General features: G+C 43.2%; 1 protein-coding gene across 2 annotated transcripts; it reads left to right on the top strand.

The window, feature by feature from the left end:
• The first annotated feature begins 1390 nt into the window (after nt 1–1390).
• TCTN3 (tectonic family member 3) lies at nt 1391–16072 on the top strand. Of its 2 annotated transcripts, none has more exons than XM_086616936.1 (13): nt 1391–1707; nt 2444–2565; nt 6700–6830; nt 7155–7263; nt 7334–7452; nt 8580–8615; nt 9015–9089; nt 9184–9309; nt 10342–10437; nt 10698–10795; nt 11398–11563; nt 12335–12501; nt 15150–16072. In XM_086616936.1, exons 1-13 carry the CDS (start codon nt 1391–1393, stop codon nt 15373–15375), a joined length of 1788 nt encoding a protein of 595 aa, XP_086473062.1. In that variant the 3' UTR covers nt 15376–16072. The 2 variants fall into 2 exon arrangements, with proteins under 2 accessions (XP_086473062.1, XP_086473063.1); XM_086616937.1 differs by lacking the exon at nt 1391–1707 and adding an exon at nt 13359–13433 and having other exon boundaries at nt 2450–2565; nt 12335–12472; nt 15154–16072.
• The last annotated feature ends 1892 nt before the right edge of the window (nt 16073–17964 follow it).

Genomic DNA, 17964 nt, shown 5'->3' with positions numbered 1-17964 from the left:
AGGGTCTTGGTGTACCCTTTACTGGCACTATAGTCATCTCTATTTGTACAAATAAAGAGATTACAGTATTTATATTAACCAACATAATTAAAACTTTAAAATGAGAATGCCTCCTGTAAATGTTTAAAAGAAAAGTGCATCAGGGAGGTGACTTCACACTCCAGTTGTCTTTTATAGGAATTCTTTCACTTTCCTTGAACAGATGAAGTACTGGATAACGTGCCAGATTCCACTTCTACAGGCAAGGTGAGTTGAATGAGAACGAGAAATAGCACAGACTTAATACTCTCCAGTGAGAATAGTACAGAGCTCAAATGAACCACTGTTTTGCTCCATATGCTAACTTTAATATAATTACTTCCTGACCCTTTTGTGCTCTGGTTTGGAGATTCAAGCATCTCATTTCATGGGATACGAGTTTATCCTTCTCAAAGGACTTTTCTGTAGTGTGGTTTTTCAACACGTAAGAGAGAACAAAAATGGTTTTCTGTAATATTTTATCTGTTGCTCCTTTCTTTCTGCTCAACACTGAGTATCTCAGGGGAGCTTAAGGCCAATTGCACTATCTGTACTGCAGATGCTGTCTCATTTAGTGGTGTACCCTGGAATTCGTGTGACTCTGAGCAGACCAGACATATACATTCCGTTTACCCCCAAGCTGCTTACTAACATAAAGCCAATGAACGCACATAAAGAAAAGCAACAAAGGGGAGAAATGAAATGTCGAGGCAGCAAAGAGATTTAGGCAAACTGGAAGTATTACCTATAAACGCTGTGCTTCTTATTCGTTTTGTTTAGAAATTGATCATGAGCAGATAATTTGTATGAAATTAATTTCCATTCCTAATTCTCTGAACAAGGGTTCATCCTTCAGGAGAGACGTCGCAAGACTGGGACTGCTACAGCCTCAGAACAGGACGCTCAGGACAAACCATCCTGCTCCCTCCTCCAGCTCTGAAGCACCTCCGCCAGTACCTTTACTGCAGCTACGGGGAAGGGCTTCTTCTGGGCTTTGGACACCCGAGACAAACCACAGGATTTTGCGGGGCAAATCCTCAACCCAGCGGAGCTGGCGGCAGCATTGACACAGACTGGTACCATCTGATTGTGAGCTCGTTTCACGGTCAACCGTTCTATAACGAGAAAAAGGAGAAGCAGAAATTGAGCCTCCGGGCGGCCACGTCCGGCGGTTTCCGAGCGGCCCGGCCGCCGCTTACGGTGCTCCTCCGCGGCATCCCCACAGCGCTTCCGCCGAAAGCCGCGGAACGAGCGACGCGCAGCCACGGGCAGCCCGGACGGGCCGCACCGGCACCCGCTGGCGGCGGCTGCGCACGCGTCTCGCCCGTCGCTCGGCCGGAAGGGCCGCGGTTCTTGGCGACGAGGAGACGCCATGCGCGGGGCCCGGGGGTGGCTGCTGGCGCTGCTGCTGGCGCGGCTGGCCGTCCGTAGCCCCGGCACCGCGCCGGGAGCCGCCGCCGCCGCCGAGCTCGCCGCAGGGGCCGCGCATCGGGCCGCTCCCCGCCGCGAGGAAGCGGCCCCGCGCCGAGCCCCCGCCGCGGGCCGGGCCGGCGCCCAGGTCTCTGCCGCCGGGCCCGGCCGCGGCCGCCCGGCCCCCCCGCCCCGCCGCCGCCGCCACCCCGCCGCCTTCTCCGCCCGCCGCCCGCCGCCCGGCGCCGCCGACTCGTCCCGCCTCGCCGGCGGCAGCAGGTGCGCCGGGGGCCGGCTCCCTCCGCGGTCGGCGCCGCCGCGGGCGCTGTCGCGCGTGGGCCAGGGAGGGCCGAGGGGCCGGGGCCGGGGCCGGGCGCGCCGCAGGAACGGCAGCTCAGCGGCGTTAGTTTCGCTGCCGCCTTTGCCGCGCCTCGGGCACGGGAGGCACCTTAATCCCGAGTCGAGGGCTCGGAAGGGCTTCGCGTGACTGAGGCTGTAGTGCCCGGGCAAAGCAGGGCTCGGTGCCGGCGGTGAGCCCGCGGGGGCTGGGAGCTGGAAGCCTTGTCGTGGGGAGAAGGAACTTTAAGATACGGCTGGGAGGCAGTAAAGCCGTTGCAGACTGTGGGATGCTCTCGGTGAGAAACACAGTTTCAGGTGTTGGGAGAGCAGCAGCCTGTGGGTGAGCCCTGTCCTTGCAGCTTGCAGGTGTGAGCAGGACCAAGAGGAGCTGTGATGAATGGGCACTGAATTGCTTTACCACTTTTTGTTCCAGGGATTTCAGAGTGATTTCTAGATATGCAAATAGAAAGTATCCACAGAGTTACTGCAATGATGAGAGAGGCTTTCTGTAGTTGACTATCAATGCAAATTGTACAATAACTCATGTAAGCAGATGAAAAGCAATAGTGTTCTGTTACTGGCATTTAGTAATGTAAAATATGAAATTATGCAAGAATAGCCTCTTTAACGGTTGTTTGGTTTTTTTTTTGGGGGGGTGGGGGACTTGTCTTTGCAGATCTGGGAGTCAAGTGTGTGTGGAAAAATCACTCATGTTCAGAAGTAATACCCCTTATCCTACTGATACCATTGCTGTCCCTGCTGGACATGATCTGCTATTCTGTGTGCAGCTGGATGACTGTAAGTGACCTTTCTTGCCACATATTTAATTGATAGATTTCTTCTGCTTAGGGAATTTTTTTTTAAAACTTACATGTTATAATTGTTTCTAATTATTTGGGCTGTTATAGCTCCAGAGAGACCGTAGTGAATCAGGGTCCCACCACCAAAGACAAATAAAAAGATCATAGCACTCAGTTTAAGCACAGGGTCTCTGGCTAAACACAAACTGGCCTTTATCAATTGCTTCTGTATCTGAGATACTTAGTTTGCTACACTTAGAGCAACGAATATTGAGTGCACCCTCAGCAAGTTTGCTGACGACACCAACTGTGTGGTGTGGTGGACATGCTGGAGGGAAGGGATGCCATCCAGAGGGACCTCGACAGGCTGGAGAGGTCTGTGAGAACCTCACGAAGTTCAGCAAGGCCAAGTGCAAGGTCCTTCACGTGGGTTGGCGTAATCCCGAGCACAAGTACAGGCTGGGCGGAGAATGGGTTGAGAGCAGCCCTGAGGAAAAGGACTTGGGAGTGCTGGTGGATGAGAAGCTCACCATGAGCCGGCACTGTGCGCTGGCAGCCCAGAAAGCCACCCGTGTCCTGGGCTGCATCCAGAGCAGCGTGGGCAGCAGGGCGAGGGAGGGGATTCTGTCCCTCTGCTCTGCTCTCGTGAGACCCCACCTGGAATACTGCGTTCAGCTCTGGAGTCCCCAGCGCAAGAAGGACATGGAGGTGCTGGAGTGGGTCCAGAGGAGGGCCATGAAGATGATCCGAGGGCTGGAGCACCTCTCTTAGGAAGACAGGCTGAGGGAGCTGGGGCTGTTCAGCCTGGAGAAGAGAAGGCTCCAGGGTGACCCTGTAGCAGCCTTCCAGTACTTAAAGGGGGCCTACAAGAAAGCTGGAGAGGGGCTTTTTACAAGGGCGTGTAGTGATAGGACGAGGGGCAATGGCTTTAAACTGAAAGAGAGGAGATTTAGATTGGATTGAAGGGAAAAAATTCTTCCCTCTGAGGGTGGTGAGGCAGTGGAACAGGTTGCCCAGAGAAGTTGTGGATGCCCCATCCCTGGAAGTTGAACAGGTTGGATGAGGCTTTGAGCAACCTGGTGTAGTGGAGGGTGTCCCTGCCCATGGCAGGGGGGTTGGAACGAGATGAGCTTTGAGGTCCCTTCCAACCCAAACCATTCTGTGATTCTGTGATAAATAAGGGTTGTTTGAAATATGCCATGATTATCCTTGTCAGAAAGTGATTACTTGTCATATCTTTGATTCTTTATTTCATATGCTTATTTTCATACTTTCTTCTCTACTGCCAATATTTTTTCGCTAGTATCATATACACCCTTGTAGGTTATGCCATTAGCAATTTTTTCTCTTTCTGCTTTCCACATTGTACTTCATTTGACTGATTCGGTGTCGAACTCTCTGGCATTAATTGTGATTCCCTAGGGTCTTGCATTTGAACAATTACCATTTTCTCTTTTGAGTCTTTTGCCTGGGAGTTTTGACCCACAGTCCCATCTACTTCTGACCTAAATAATAGAGCATTTTGTGTTGGGAGGGGCTCAAGAGGTTAACTGGTCCAACAACTAGTCAAAACAGGGTTAGCTTCCTATTATCTAGTCCTGCTTTCAGCTCTTCACACGTTGCCTGAATGTTTTGCATACAGGTAAGAGCAAAGAAACAATGAAGGCCACACTATGATACATAATAGTGTTAGAACTTCACCTGTTCCAGTTTTCAATAGGTCTCAGAGTAAGGATGAATTTTGATGAGAATTTAAGCACAGCTGACAATGCCATCAGGCTCCTGGCTATTACAGCCTGTAACTTGGAAGTAGCTAAATTTTATCTTTTTTCCACACCACCCATAGTATCATGAAAGTAGGATTAGGATTCTGATTTTTGTAGTCTCATCCAAAGAAAGGATCATCTGGCACCAGGTTTTTCTGGCCATTTAATATTTGGGCCCCGTATCTATCACGTGATTAGGCCCACTGACAAGCCCTAGACATTTGATTCAACATGTACATTAGGGGAGCAACAGAATTGACTGCTCACATGGCCTTTTCCTTTTCTGTGCTTGTTGTTAGAAGAACATCTGGGAAATAACTGTAGTTGGGATCATCTGAAGGATGATAGAAGTTTTCTGGTAGAAACAGCCTTCTCCCCTTTGGCGTTCCTCAAGGAAATATAGGAAGACTTATGTTCTCATCAACTGATTGTGGAAGAAGCCATTCCAGGATGGATGGTGACGTGAGCTACCACTGCCAGAAACATAATCAAGCCTGCTCCAGCAGGCCTCCTGGAAAAGGACAAGTGGGAACAGGCTCTTGAACATAATGAATTATTGCAGCCAGTAACAATGAGGTTGTGATGCATAAATTGACTTCACCTCATTGAAACCATTGCTAGCAGATACCAGAGTAGTGTTCAAGTTTTGCTAATACTTCTTTATGATACTTCTCAAAGGTGCAGGTTTTTTTCTTCCTCTGCTTGGCACTAATGGCTCTTTCCATGACTGTCCTTACTCTTTCTTGACTGTGGTACTCTACTTCAGCTGTCTTTCCTGAAGCATAGTGTCCCTCACCACATCAGGGGCTGCAGCTCCAAAGCAGGTTGTTGCATCTTCCACAGCCAGGAGGGAATGGCCCACCTTTTGTAGGAAGGGCCTTCACCTTAATTAGTTACATAATTACAAATTCGTAGCAGCTGGCTTCATATCCACAATACCCCTTTTTTTGTTTACTAGTTTAAGACTTCACAGTGAGCAGAGACCCAGATAAATAGCTTCCCTCTTTCACAGAGTAGCTTTGCCTTATTTGTTGAAGGAATTCTCACTCCAGCTCTGGCTCTTCTGGCTCCGGCTCCGGCAAGGTCTCTTTGTTCACATCGGGGTCACCAGATGTCACTCACCAGAAGAAGGCTTCAGGCTGCGGCTCCAAAGCAGGTTGTTGCATCTCCCACAGCCAGGAGGAAATGGCCCGTCTTCACCTTAATTGATCATTGATCCTTCACCTTAATTGATAATTGATAGCAGCTGGATCCACAATTCCCCCTTTTTGTTTACTAGTTTTTAGAACTTCATGGTGAGCAGAGACCCAATTAAATAGAATTCTTGCTTCCCTCTTTTGGGGTAGCTTTACCTTCTTTGACGAAGGAATGCTCGCTCTGGCTCCAGCTCTGGCTCTTCTGGCTCCGTCTCTTTTGGGGTCTCTTTATTATATCACATCACCTTGGGGTCACATCACGTCAGGGTCACCAGAAGGCAGCTGCAGGTTGTTACATCTCCCGCAGCCAGGGGGAAATGGCCTGCCTTTTATAATTGTTCCTTCACCTTAATTGATAATTGATAGCAGCTGGATCCACAGTGTAAAACATTCTTTGCTTCACCCAGTCATGTTTCTTGCCTGGTTTTCTGACTATTGCCATCCTTCAGTTTATTTATTTTTCTACTTTTTCATACTGTTGTTCTCCATCTGACAGCTATTCACAACGCTGACATTCCTCCGACCTTGATAGCCCATCACACCCAGTCTTCTCTTTCTTTTGTGCCCTCCGTGGCCCTTTCTTCCATTTGCAGTTTTTTCCAGTACTGCCTTTTCACCATCTTGTACTAAGGGTGGAGTTTCACATATGTCTTAGACTGATTTTAGGGCATCACTGTGGGATACCAAATAGAAAGTCTGTGGGTTTATTTATAGGATGCCTATTCCCTATACATACTTACGTTGAGTTTTACCCACCTTAATTATTTTGAATCCATTTAATGTTGCTTTTGGTGAACTTGTGTATCGATAGTGTTTTGTCATTAAAATGTCATGTGTGTCAAATTTGGGCATCTTGCAGACATTAGAGCGCATGTGAAGATAGTTGTCTTAAGCAGTTTTCATGCTTTTTTGGAAAGCCACATTTGTGTATTAACACCTGTTTCCCATGAAACAGTATAAACTAGTATTCATGATATCATCCTATTCATAGCTTTTATTAGTCTGTTAGCAGTGTTAACTGTGGATTAATTAATATAAGGCCCTATCTAACTTATAATTACTGAAGTTGTTCCTTTTAAAAATATTGACACTATATTTACTTTTTCTTAGATCTGTCTTTTCTAGTAATTTGATATTGGTAGATTTTTTTTTTCTCTTTTCAACCTTTAGCAAAGCTCAACTATTTCCAACAGCCACAGGATATCAAAGAAGCTGATTTTTTTAAGTTCTTGGAGAAGTATGGCAGACACTCTTTCTTAGCACCGTCACAAGTCCAGCCATCGTTCCCTGCCTTTTATCGGGTGAGTTGAAAGAAAATACCAACCAGTTTGCAGATACACTTTTACTAAAGCTGTCTGTAATGAGATCTAATGAGAATAGATTGAAAGATTCTTATTTTTCTACCTATGATCCATATTGTCTTTCAGTTCTTTTCATTTCTTATTGTGTAAAAAGTTTCTGATCAGTTTTCTTGTATTTAAAAGTTTGGACAACCCTTTAGACAAAACTGTGTGTACACTGAGGAGAAGTATAAATTTGTCTCTGTGCCCTGATGATGTCATCACTTTGCGCTTGGCCTTAGTACTGCATAGTCACACTGTGATTTCTCCAAATTGTCTTTTCAGGCTGGTGATCCAATCCTAATCTACTTTGATTCGTCATCTGTACTGAGCACACTTAGACAGCCAGTAAAAATGGGAGCCAGTGGGCTTTGTGTTGATGGAAATCCTGCTGGTTAGTAAAGGGGGAAGAATGTCCTAGGGTGGTTTGCTTCTGTTTTATCTGTCATCATGTCTTAACTTAGGCTTCCTGGACAGTAAAAGCACAAGCTGTACTCGAATTTTTGCCAACTTGAGCAAGAGTTGCGTTACTGACCCTGCCCTAGATGCTGCCTCCTACTACCGTGACTTCGCTGTGTTAAAGGTGCATGTCGTGTTTCTTCCTTTTGCTCAACATCTTATTTGCTTGACTTTCCATTGCCTTCCATTGCAGCTTCAGCTAACTGGAAAACTAAAGGTCGTCTGGTATGTCATCCCTGATCTCCTGATTGTTAAGGAGGTTTCTTGCTGGAAATCCTGTTAAAAATGGCATTATCAGTGATAATCTCTCAGTTCAAACTACTTTCCAATAAATTTCAGTTATTAGCAAATTTTTAATGCATTTAACAGGTACTTCATTAAAACTTCATAGTTTTAATGGTTTAACTAGAACTCTCTTGCATTTTAAGCAGACTGTTTATCAAAGTATTTCCATCTGTTCCATCAACTTAATCAACCAAGCAATGCATGTTCTTAGTAATGAATGAAGGTTTGTTTTTCGCAGTATGTTATCGCCAAGATCATACTGAAGGCCAGTTATCGATATTAGCTTTATTTACATTTATATATTGAATTCCCTATCAATTTCTATGTTATTTGTCCTGAAAATAATTTCAAAATAACAAATTTATTGTTCTGGGCTCATCATGCTGGTCTTACTGAATGTTAACATGAAAACATCTCTTACCTTCTGTTTCTCTGGTGTTCCAAGATAAATGGCAGTGTAAATATTAACATCTTATTAAGGCTAATGACTCAGTTTACCCTTATATTTGAAATCTAAATCTACATATCTATAGTAGAGTGTCTTCTATTGATCAGATTTTACTCGTGTATTCAGGGCTCTCTTTGTCACTGTGGCCAAAAGTTATTTTTTCCGTAAATGGAAGCTGAAGTAATTACTTGATTCCAGAAGGGGGAGCTCCAGGAATGGATCAAAGCTGCTGGTATTTTAAAGTAACTGAATTCTGCAGGCCATTAGGAAGGCCAAGAATAAAATTTGTCTTCTGATATTCTAAAAAAGCTTTCTGTGGATTACGTCTGTGATTTCTTTTTTTCTATTTTTTTTTAGATCACAAATTGCTGATGAGTTTTTTACACATCTGGAATAAACAAATTAATTTTTGTCAATGTAATACATAGGCTCTATTTAGTGATGGTTAGGCATTTGCAAACCCAGAAAATAGATTGGTTTTTTGATGTTGTTTGTTGTTTTTTTTTTGTTTTCCCCAGGTCCCAATTAATGACACCATTGTGCAGTCCATGAAGGTCAGTCTCTTTGCCAATGAAAATAATTTCTGCTTCTGAAATAAAATACATCTGGAATCTCAGGCATTCATAGTAGTGCCCATGGGTTGGGAACTTGGGTTAATGGGAATGTTCTGTGTCTGAGACAAGATTTTTTGGACAAAAGTATGACATTATAGAAAAAAATAAAGAGATATAAGGAAAGATGTACTTTTTATGTGAATGGGCATAGATAGGGCTGGAGTCACGGAAGTAGCTTGTTTTCTTAGAAAAAAATGGGCATCTGGAGGAGGGTGATGTGTCCACAGATCAGAGCTGCAGCAGAGAGGTAGATGTGACTTAGGTGGAAAAGCATTGCAAAAGAGTAAGAAAGGCACGTTCCTTTTAAACAGTTGCTAATTGTTAATATGCTGTCTCCAGGTAAAGGTCACTGCAGTTGCACCGCCTGGAGCTCCTCACATGAAAGACAACACATGTACCAGTGTTGTTTCTGAGGTATCTGAATCTTCTTTCCTTTGGGCAGCTCAACATTAGCTTAAAGTCATTGCCCTGACTCTGCTTCTGATTCTTCTCTGAATTGGGCTTTCAGGTGATCTATGAGATAGAATTCAGTGGCACACATGGGATTCAGAGTGTTTCTGTCCGGTTCAAAGTGAGCAACATCTCTGGGAACTCAGGATCCTCCCTGCAGCAGCACTTCACTTTTCACTTCTGGGTGAGTGCCCCATCCTCCCTTGGCTTGTTACTGAGTTTGTAGTCTGTAGTTTGTGACCCAGTTTTGTACAGATGAGATGTGAAAAGATCAGAGCAGTGTCACTGTGGTATGGTAGCACCAGAACCCTGGGACACAGCTGGTGATTGAAGGAAGGAGGGGACAATGCTCTGGTCTCAAGTAAACCATGTTAGTAGAAAAATTCAGGCTCAGTGCAAGCATGCAGTCTTGCACTGCAGAAGTTTGAAGGGGCTGATTATTTTTATCAGACTATTTTTGTTTTTTTAATTTGATTTGGGGTTTTTTTTGGTGGTGGGAGAAGGGGAGAGGATGAGGTCAGGGTCACCAGCATGGTCTTGTGAAGGAAAGGGTTGGAGCTGGTGCTGTATCTGAGGTGTTCAGTGTTTGGGAACAAAGTTGCTAAATTTATTTCAGGTACTTATTTAACTTTGCCGGTGCAGCAGGAAGAAGGGTTGCTTTGGAGGGTGTGCAAATCTGAGAAATACTGATGTGTTTTGAAGTTCATATAAACCTTGCCCCATAGAGGCAATAAAAGTGGGATAAGTGGTGACCTCAGGGGCTGATAAGTGTGCAGGGCAACCTTTCTGAAGTTATCCCCAGAGACTCTCACCATAAAACAATTTAGAAGTGGAATCCGCCACTCAGAATTAGGGTCAAGGCAGGGTTTGTTCTGCAGATCATCTGTAGAATTGCCCAGACTGATATGCTTACTTCTTTAGAGACAAATGCTGAGCAATAACAATTTCTTGTCTCAAGAGCTGTCCTGGTAGTATCCATGTTTCAGGGTACTGACATTTAGTTTTTTACCTCCTGGACTGCACATGAACTTGCCAGGTAAGAAAAAGGATTTGGAAACAAATAATAGAAATTTTAATAGTACACATTATTCAGTCATTCAAAAAATGGGTTACATTCACATTTTTGAGAACGTGACTTTGATCTTCTGAGATGAATGGGTCTCATTGGCGCTAATGTTTTCCTCTTCCTTTCTTTCTTCCCTTTGCCTCTTTGTAGACCAGGACTCTTTCTCGTATGCTGCCTAGAAGTGGAAACCCTGGCTATATCACTGGAGCACCACTGCTGATTGCAAACAGTGGTGCCATGCAGCATGTATCCTTTTTCTGCTATCGAGTTTTATTTATCACTAGGTTTGTTGACTTCTGATACTCTACTGTCTGGACTTTTGAGATTCTGTCCTTACCTGTGAGGGCATACCTTAGTATTACATTGCAGCCATCAGCAGGCCTTTTGGTCACAACTGTGATAGGGGTAAGGGGGAATGTGGGGTGAGAGGATTGTTAAATACAAGTTGGGTGTCCTGTATTGTCTGTTTATGCTTTTGTTTGGCTTCTTGACATGCAGTCTGTCAGATGAGCATTTTACGGAGTGAAGGTGATGGAAGTTGCTCACAGTTGCTCAGACACACAGTACAATTTGGAAGAAATATGAGGATTGGCTGCAAGCTCAGGTAACAGCACACTCTGCAGTCACCCTTCCTGACACATTTGGAAGGTGTGGACTCACTTAGCACATTTTTCCATAGTCTGTCACACACTGCTGTGGAGCCTAGGTCCTTCCTTGAGGTCAACAATAGATCTCTACAGGTCTTTCATATACTCAGAGAGATGGGGGACCTCTAGAACAATCCAAACATTGTGAAGATCATCTGGGAGATGTTTTAAGGCTGTAGTCTGGCAACATGCCTTGGGCAAGTGTAGAGTTTGTATTTGAGGAATGAATTATCATGGAACCTTAAAAAGTTATTGTTTTGATGATTTGGATCATTCTTGTGTTGGTGACAGGACAGGTATATGACCACTGATGTGATAAGATGGCTAAAAAGCTGTCAGTTTCCCTTATTATGTGTTACCCTGCCATGTTCTTCTTCTCCCTTCTGGATTGCAGAGAGGATTGAAATCTGCATCTGTTTAATACCAATATTTCTGTAATGATTCTGTTGACTCATTACAAGAGCAGAAGAAATACTGATAATGAAGGAAGGATGTTGATAGCGTTTTTTTTTCTGTCCTGGAAATCACTTTGTCAAAGCTGTTATTTTCTCATTTCCAGCTTATCCCCAATACTGGAAGAAAGTAACTGTATTTACATCCAGCAGAAGTTATACAAGGCTCTTCAGGGGATGAACGGAGCAGAGGAAGTTGCTATAACTGGCAGTGCTCGTTCAACCCAGGCAGAAGAATGGACAACCATTCTGATTCAGAACTGCAGTGTGCAGGTAATATGAATGCAAAAAGACCTGTGAATATTTTTCCTTTCCTATCTTTGTGTTGCCTTGGGGAAGTGTGAGCATGGGAAATAAAGAACCACCTAGTTCATCTGGGCTTACTTTCTTTGTGTGATGATCCACTGACTTTCAGAGGTCTTAATGCCTGTAAGCAGTCATTCTTATTACGGTTCGTATTATTAGGATGTTTACTAAACAAAAAAAACCCCCACAACCACGAACCCTGACAGATTTAAAGATTTAATATCTCTTGATTCCTGTTCCTGCTATTTAAATGGGCAAAAAGAGTTCAATACTGAATGTAGTGTTGTATTAACTAGTTTTCTAACAGCCTTCTAAAATTAATACTACCTGGCTACTTCCTGTTAATGTGATGCTTTTATTACTATCATCCTTTCTGATTTCCCAGTTTCTAAGGATATTTATATATTACCTAATAAGGGTAAAAGTTTGTGATCCAAGTACTTACACAGGAGGGAAATTCTATTTTAATAGTTATTAATCTGTCAGGAGATGGCCTAATAGAATGCAAAATCCAAGTGGTAGAGCTAAGCCAAATCCTTTTTGGAAATGAGATGACAACAAGATGGTTATAGCTCTAAAATGGGTGGTAGACCTGACCAGAAGTTATGAGATTAGTGCTGAAGTGACCGATTCAGGTTCTGTGACCTGTGCTATCCAAAGTACTAGACTTTGACCATAATGATCCTTTTCGCCTTTAAGATACTATATTAAGATGTTTGGGGTATGTTTTGTTTTCAGGCTGTGAATTGCACTTCCTGCTGCATGGTTCCTGTGACCCTGGAGATACAGATACTGTGGACTAAGGTGGGCCTCCTGTCCAACCCACAAGCTCAGATACTAGGTGCACGGTACTTCTATCAGTGTCACCCCCTGAAGGTATGGAATTTAAAACCCCTCCCTCACACTCAGAGGTAATTAAATGGGATTCACAGGTTATTTAAGATCCAAGGAATCAAATGCTCTTGATATTACTGAACTGAAATTTACTGAACTTTAGCAGTGGTCTGGCTGCAATGGCAAGATTTTGTATTTTAACAGCTGCATAGAGGAAGGTGGTTTTATGGACTTATCAGTACTGTCCTAAATCAGTTGTACAACTGGAAAAGGTAACTTCTTTCCAACCCCAAACCACATTTTGCCACTTGAGGACTCAAACTTTAAACTTTTAATTATGCTCAGTATGAAGTTGTAGTTACAAACATTCTATAACTACACGTTTATCTAGTTGTCTCATAAAGCCTTGATAAGGAAAGGCTGTAAGCCAGAAAGCAGGCTTCTAAGAGAAGGTTACATGATGGAAACATTCAAGGTCACGTTGGATGGAGCTCTGAGCAACCTCATCTAGTTGAAGATATCCCTGCTCATTGCAAAGGGGTTGGACTAGATGACTTTTGAAGGTCCCTTCCAACCCAAACTATTCTATGATTCTGTGCTGTCAGCAGGAGGGTAGGGCTAACAGGTCCGCAAAGGAGAACGAATAGACTTTTTCAAGCATGTGTCAGTGGCTTCCATTTTGGTGTAAGGCTGGATTACTGACATCACAAAGTCTTTTGGGCAGCACATATATTTCAAGGCTTATACTTCTCTGCAAGGGCTTTAGGGAGAGCAGCTGACACCTGCCCATGGTGTTCTCATGGCAGTGAGGTATGACATGGCAAATGTCTCTCTGATCTGTTACTACTCTTTTAAACTTCAGCCTAAATGAGATTTTACGTCACTTGTTTGGATGTGTGTCATGGTACCTCTTCATCCTCCATGACAGGAAAATGTTCACCTTGTAAAACACATTGCCCTGAGGCAAACTGACACCCCTGCTCCACGAAGATATTTTCTAAATGTGAGCTGTTACGTGGCTCTATTAACAGGGCTTCTGTCTGAGGAGGGGGACTTGTGTTCCTGGTAAAAGTGCGGGGTGCATATCCCTCCGTAAGGATTAGACAATCAAGAACTATAAGGTTCAGATTTCATCTGCTTGAGCAACTGATGCTAATTACTTTAGAGCTGTAAGGTATATTGCAAAGCAAATGATAAGAAAGCAGGTTTCTGGCAGCAAGAAACAGCCACACCATTAAAATCAGTACCAAATTCATCGGTGGCAATCCGCAAATTAGGGTTGTTAGTAAAGACCTTTTAGCAAAGGTACCAGTCGGTGCCATACCCAGCAGTTAAGAATTGCAGCCATTTGTAAGCATGCCAGTAAGATCATCAATGCGTTCTGCGTGTTGCTTTACTTATAAATTATGTCACTTGCCAGTTTTAGCCTACAGATTCTCTATCCAAGAACTATCCATCCTTTAGAGAAAACCTTTTCCTTTAAACCACGCTGTGTCACTGGAGAGTTGACTTATGAAAGACCAGAAAACACAAAACCCGAGACATCCCATTTTCAACACCCATCCATAATATCTGGTCACAGTTTTATTTGGACTTCCTGAAAATACAAGACAATCTTAAACCATGTAAAGCTATACAGGAGCATGCTGGAAGTTGCTTGTGGCTGCCTTCTCCCAGCTGTTGAAGAAGGGTTGTGTATGGAGTTTTTTCCCCACTTATCTCTGATTTTAAGGCAGATTTTTGAAGGTTCAGACACAAAGCCAGAATCATTTTAAGGCTTCTTTTTGACTAGGGTGATTGTGCCTACTGGATGTTTACTCATTGTTAGAACTTAGATCCATCAGAAGTGAAGGGTAATTTGTGACCGAGGAATGATCAGGCACAGAGGGCAAGAAGGCCTAACTGCAGGAAGGGGCTAAAACTGGCTGGAAGCAGGAATGCCAGTTTGCCTTGGTGATGAGATAAGAAACAGCCTCAGTATTGTTTTGTAGCCATCCTGGAATGGGATTGCTCAGGGCCCAAGCTCTGGGGCCACCTCTGGGGACATGGAGGCACAGCCAGGCTGAGGTGCCCCATGCTGACCCTGTCAGGACTGGTGCTTGTGCAAGTGTCTGTAAGGAGTCTGCTCATGATGAATCTTTGCAGACTCTGTGTAGAACCAAGTATTGCCGTAGGGCTCTGCCCAATGAATTGTTCGTTATGTTTTTCTTCTACATTTAAGCACAAAAGTGGTTTTAATTTGCCTCGAGAGGTACCACAAAAATTCCCCAGCAGGAGTCTCAGTATTTTTCTCTGAAGAGCCACGAATTCTGTCTCGGAGGTTTATTGAATGCTTCCTGCACAACTTTGTTGTAAAGGCAATCCTCCAGATTGTTTCCAGGGAAGTGAACGAGGTGATGATTTCACAGATTGGCTTTTATCCTAACAAAGGCTTACGCTAGCAGAGCTTGAGTCTGCTTTCATTCTGGAGATCTGTAACATACGATGCACAGTAGCTACTGATCTTTCCTGAGACCTGTGCCCTCAATTTTATCTGCTAAGTATCAATTTTGGGAAAGAGAAGTTACTCCACTAAAAAAATCTATTTGGAACACTTAACTCCTGCCATCCTAAAGACATCTTGCTTGCCAGTCATCTACAGTGGGTCTCCTTTAGCAAATCAAGGAGAGATGTGTCTTTTGTATTAAGCTTGCTGAACTCCTTGTGCTTTCTTCTTGTTACAGTTCCTAAGCACAAGCACCGTACCTTTGACAACTGTCGTTATCTTCACTGACATGACACACTGGCCAGAACCTCCACGAGGCCAGCCTCAAACGCACTGGAAGCTCCCGTTTGACATCTTTTTCCCATTCAAGGTGGCACTGAATTTGGAAAGAACTTATAGAGGTGATCTGGCTGGCTGTTTTTTGTTGATTCTAATAATGTCTAGTATTCTCTGCTTTTGAAAAGTCAAATAGACAGGGCCTGTACTTAAAGTTCAGTAGTGAATTGATACATTCAGAATATGATTCAGATCATAGACTTTTTTCCTCAGGTTCTTATACCGTGCCTATGATATCTATGTGCCTTCTGTTCTTGAATTAAGCCACATGACTAGCTTCTGCCCTGTGTCCTCTCATGCCTCTGCTCTCTGTATGCACCATCTGTGAAACTCACTTCAGTGAAACACTTGAAAGATGGAGGGATCAAGAGGTGTTGCATTAATGAGGAACAAGAAGGAGGATGTTGAAATGAACATTCCATGTTCTCAGAAACCAAGAGTGCTTTCTAAACCAAGAAGTATAGAGAGAGGAGCAAAGTTCAATCCAAGCATTTCGAAGCTGCATTCAGTCATTTTCCTGTTGGAGGATCACCTGATTTTTCTGTGTGGACCTAACTGCACATTTAAAGTACAGGAGCCCTCCCAGGTGGCCTGAATTATTATTTTAAGAGTAGTCACCCTTAACCTGTCCTTGTTACATGACAACCATACCTCTGTGACAGTTTTTGACTCTTGTTTTTCTTTGTCTTTTCAAATACAGATATTCAGTTGAATTTTTCATGTGTTAATCACTGTTTACATTACCAATGGCATTACACAAAGCAAAGTAATAGTACATGTCCCATCCTCTGAAATGTAATCAAATTTTTGTTGTTTGTCAAGACAGCTTCCTTCCTGATGTTCTGTTTGGTTTTTTTTTTCTTCAAGAAATAGGCCTGATTGTATTTTTTCCTAGATAAAAAACATTATCTTGTGGTTCCAGATAAGAACTGGACTGATAGTAATAGCCACTGAAATTCTAGGTGGCACATCAGAGAGTTGTGAACAGTCCTAAAGAAAAAAAATAAATTATTTTAGGAAGAATTTGTAGAGGTATTATGAGACTGAGGCTTACTGCACTATCTTACCTCTGGCTCAGTCTCTGGGACCAGAATTTAAGTTTTTGTTTTTGAAGTTGATCTTCTGATTATCTAATCTGCTCCACTGCATCACACAGGCTAAGGAAATCTGCTCAATCATTCCATGAAGTTGTCGGACAACAGTAGATTGATTTATTTATTTATTTATTTATAGCAAAGGATTTATTATTTATGTTAAATTCTTCACATGATGGAAAAATGCACCCCCTCTAATGTCAAGTACTCCAGTGGAATCAATAATGGGCAAGAAAATCAGAGAAATCTGGCCTATCTTTAACAAAATGTATTTGTTGCTTTTGTATGTATATTGTGTGTAACAACTTTGTTGCTCTTCCTCATTATAAACTTAAACAGAAGAGTGCAAAAATAAACTGAAAGACTTGTGATTAGTTAGGATATCAAAGGAGGTAACCTGAATAAAACAAAACCCTGACCCATCTAAAGCATGCAGATTAAGGGGTGACTTCATGTGTTTAACTTTCTGATTGTTTGCATGGTTTATTAGCTTGGAAATAATCCCATGAAAGTGTCTGCTGCTTCAATTTCTTCTGATTCTGGGGCAGCCCATGAAAGCCAGTCTGAAAACATGTGCGTTCTAGTGTTGCATATGGCTGGTGGTACCAGTACAGCAACAAGCTTTGATTTTTAGATAGGTGTGGCTTCTCAGCTGTGCCTGTAATATCTTTGCAAAGCTTTTAGCAAAACACAGTTGAAGCATATGTCACATGTCCTCTCATGCTCTTAATTTGTGGAATCTAGGAAATTAACTTAGAGGTGACTAACTGAATTTAACAAGGGCGAGTTGGAGAAACTTGCCAGATGTCACATGGCCGAGTGTGTCAGGATATGGCTTGAATGAAAAGGATTTGGCATCTCTGTTTTCCACATTATTGAGATAATTCGATTAGGTGACTACAGAAATTCTTTTTATTAAATGAGCTGCAAATGCATGGAAGTGCTGTAAGAATGCATCACCTTACGATTGTTATTCTGTCACATCCCTAACCTCCAACGCGTCATGTTTTCTAGCACACGTTTGGCTCCTCTGACATTTCCTCACTGCAGGAAATGGAACTAGAAAAAGCCTTGTCCATAGCCCGGTCTGGCCCGACTTCAGGTATATTCAATTCTAGCCATGCCATACCATGTGGATGTGGGTTTAGAGTCTGCAGTTTTCTAGGATGGTTTATTTCACTGTCTACTTTGTCATGTTTTCTCCACTGTCTGAACTTAAATGGCCTCTGTTGCAATTGAGTATCAGGCAGCAGTATGACAATGCCACACAGAAGACAGACTTATGTGCCATATACAGAATGGGGTATTTATACTCCATGTCAAAGGACTGATACAATGCTGCATAATTTCTCTGCCGTCAGCATTCTATCTGGAACTGTCTTTCCAATGTCTCCTGTTTTGAGGCAGTAAGTCTATTTTTACGCTGTCTGAGTGAAAGATGCAATTTTGGATTACAAAGTAAGGGCAGAGTTACAAAAATAAAGTGCATTGTTAGTAGCGATGTGAATTTGGCTGCCCACCCAGCTCTTACATAAGCTCTCACTGTGGGGCTGTCCAGTTGTTGTCATACTGTAAGCCAACAGCAGTGAGTGTTTTCTTTCTTGCTGTCTGAAAAGAGG

This window comes from Tauraco erythrolophus, chromosome 9 (genome assembly GCF_009769465.1).
Source record: "Tauraco erythrolophus isolate bTauEry1 chromosome 9, bTauEry1.pri, whole genome shotgun sequence".
In the NCBI taxonomy this organism is placed as follows: domain Eukaryota; kingdom Metazoa; phylum Chordata; class Aves; order Musophagiformes; family Musophagidae; genus Tauraco; species Tauraco erythrolophus.
This window is presented reverse-complemented; position numbering and strand designations above follow the sequence as displayed.

Bases quoted from the DNA above. Each gene is read 5' to 3' on its own strand.
- TCTN3 (XM_086616936.1), top strand. From the start codon at position 1,391: ATGCGCGGGGCCCGGGGGTGGCTGCTGGCGCTGCTGCTGGCGCGGCTG. The intron at 7,264-7,333 runs GTTAGTAAAGGG...GTCTTAACTTAG, and splicing joins TGTTGATGGAAATCCTGCTG to GCTTCCTGGACAGTAAAAGC. The intron at 10,438-10,697 runs GTATCCTTTTTC...GCAGTCTGTCAG, and splicing joins ACAGTGGTGCCATGCAGCAT to ATGAGCATTTTACGGAGTGA.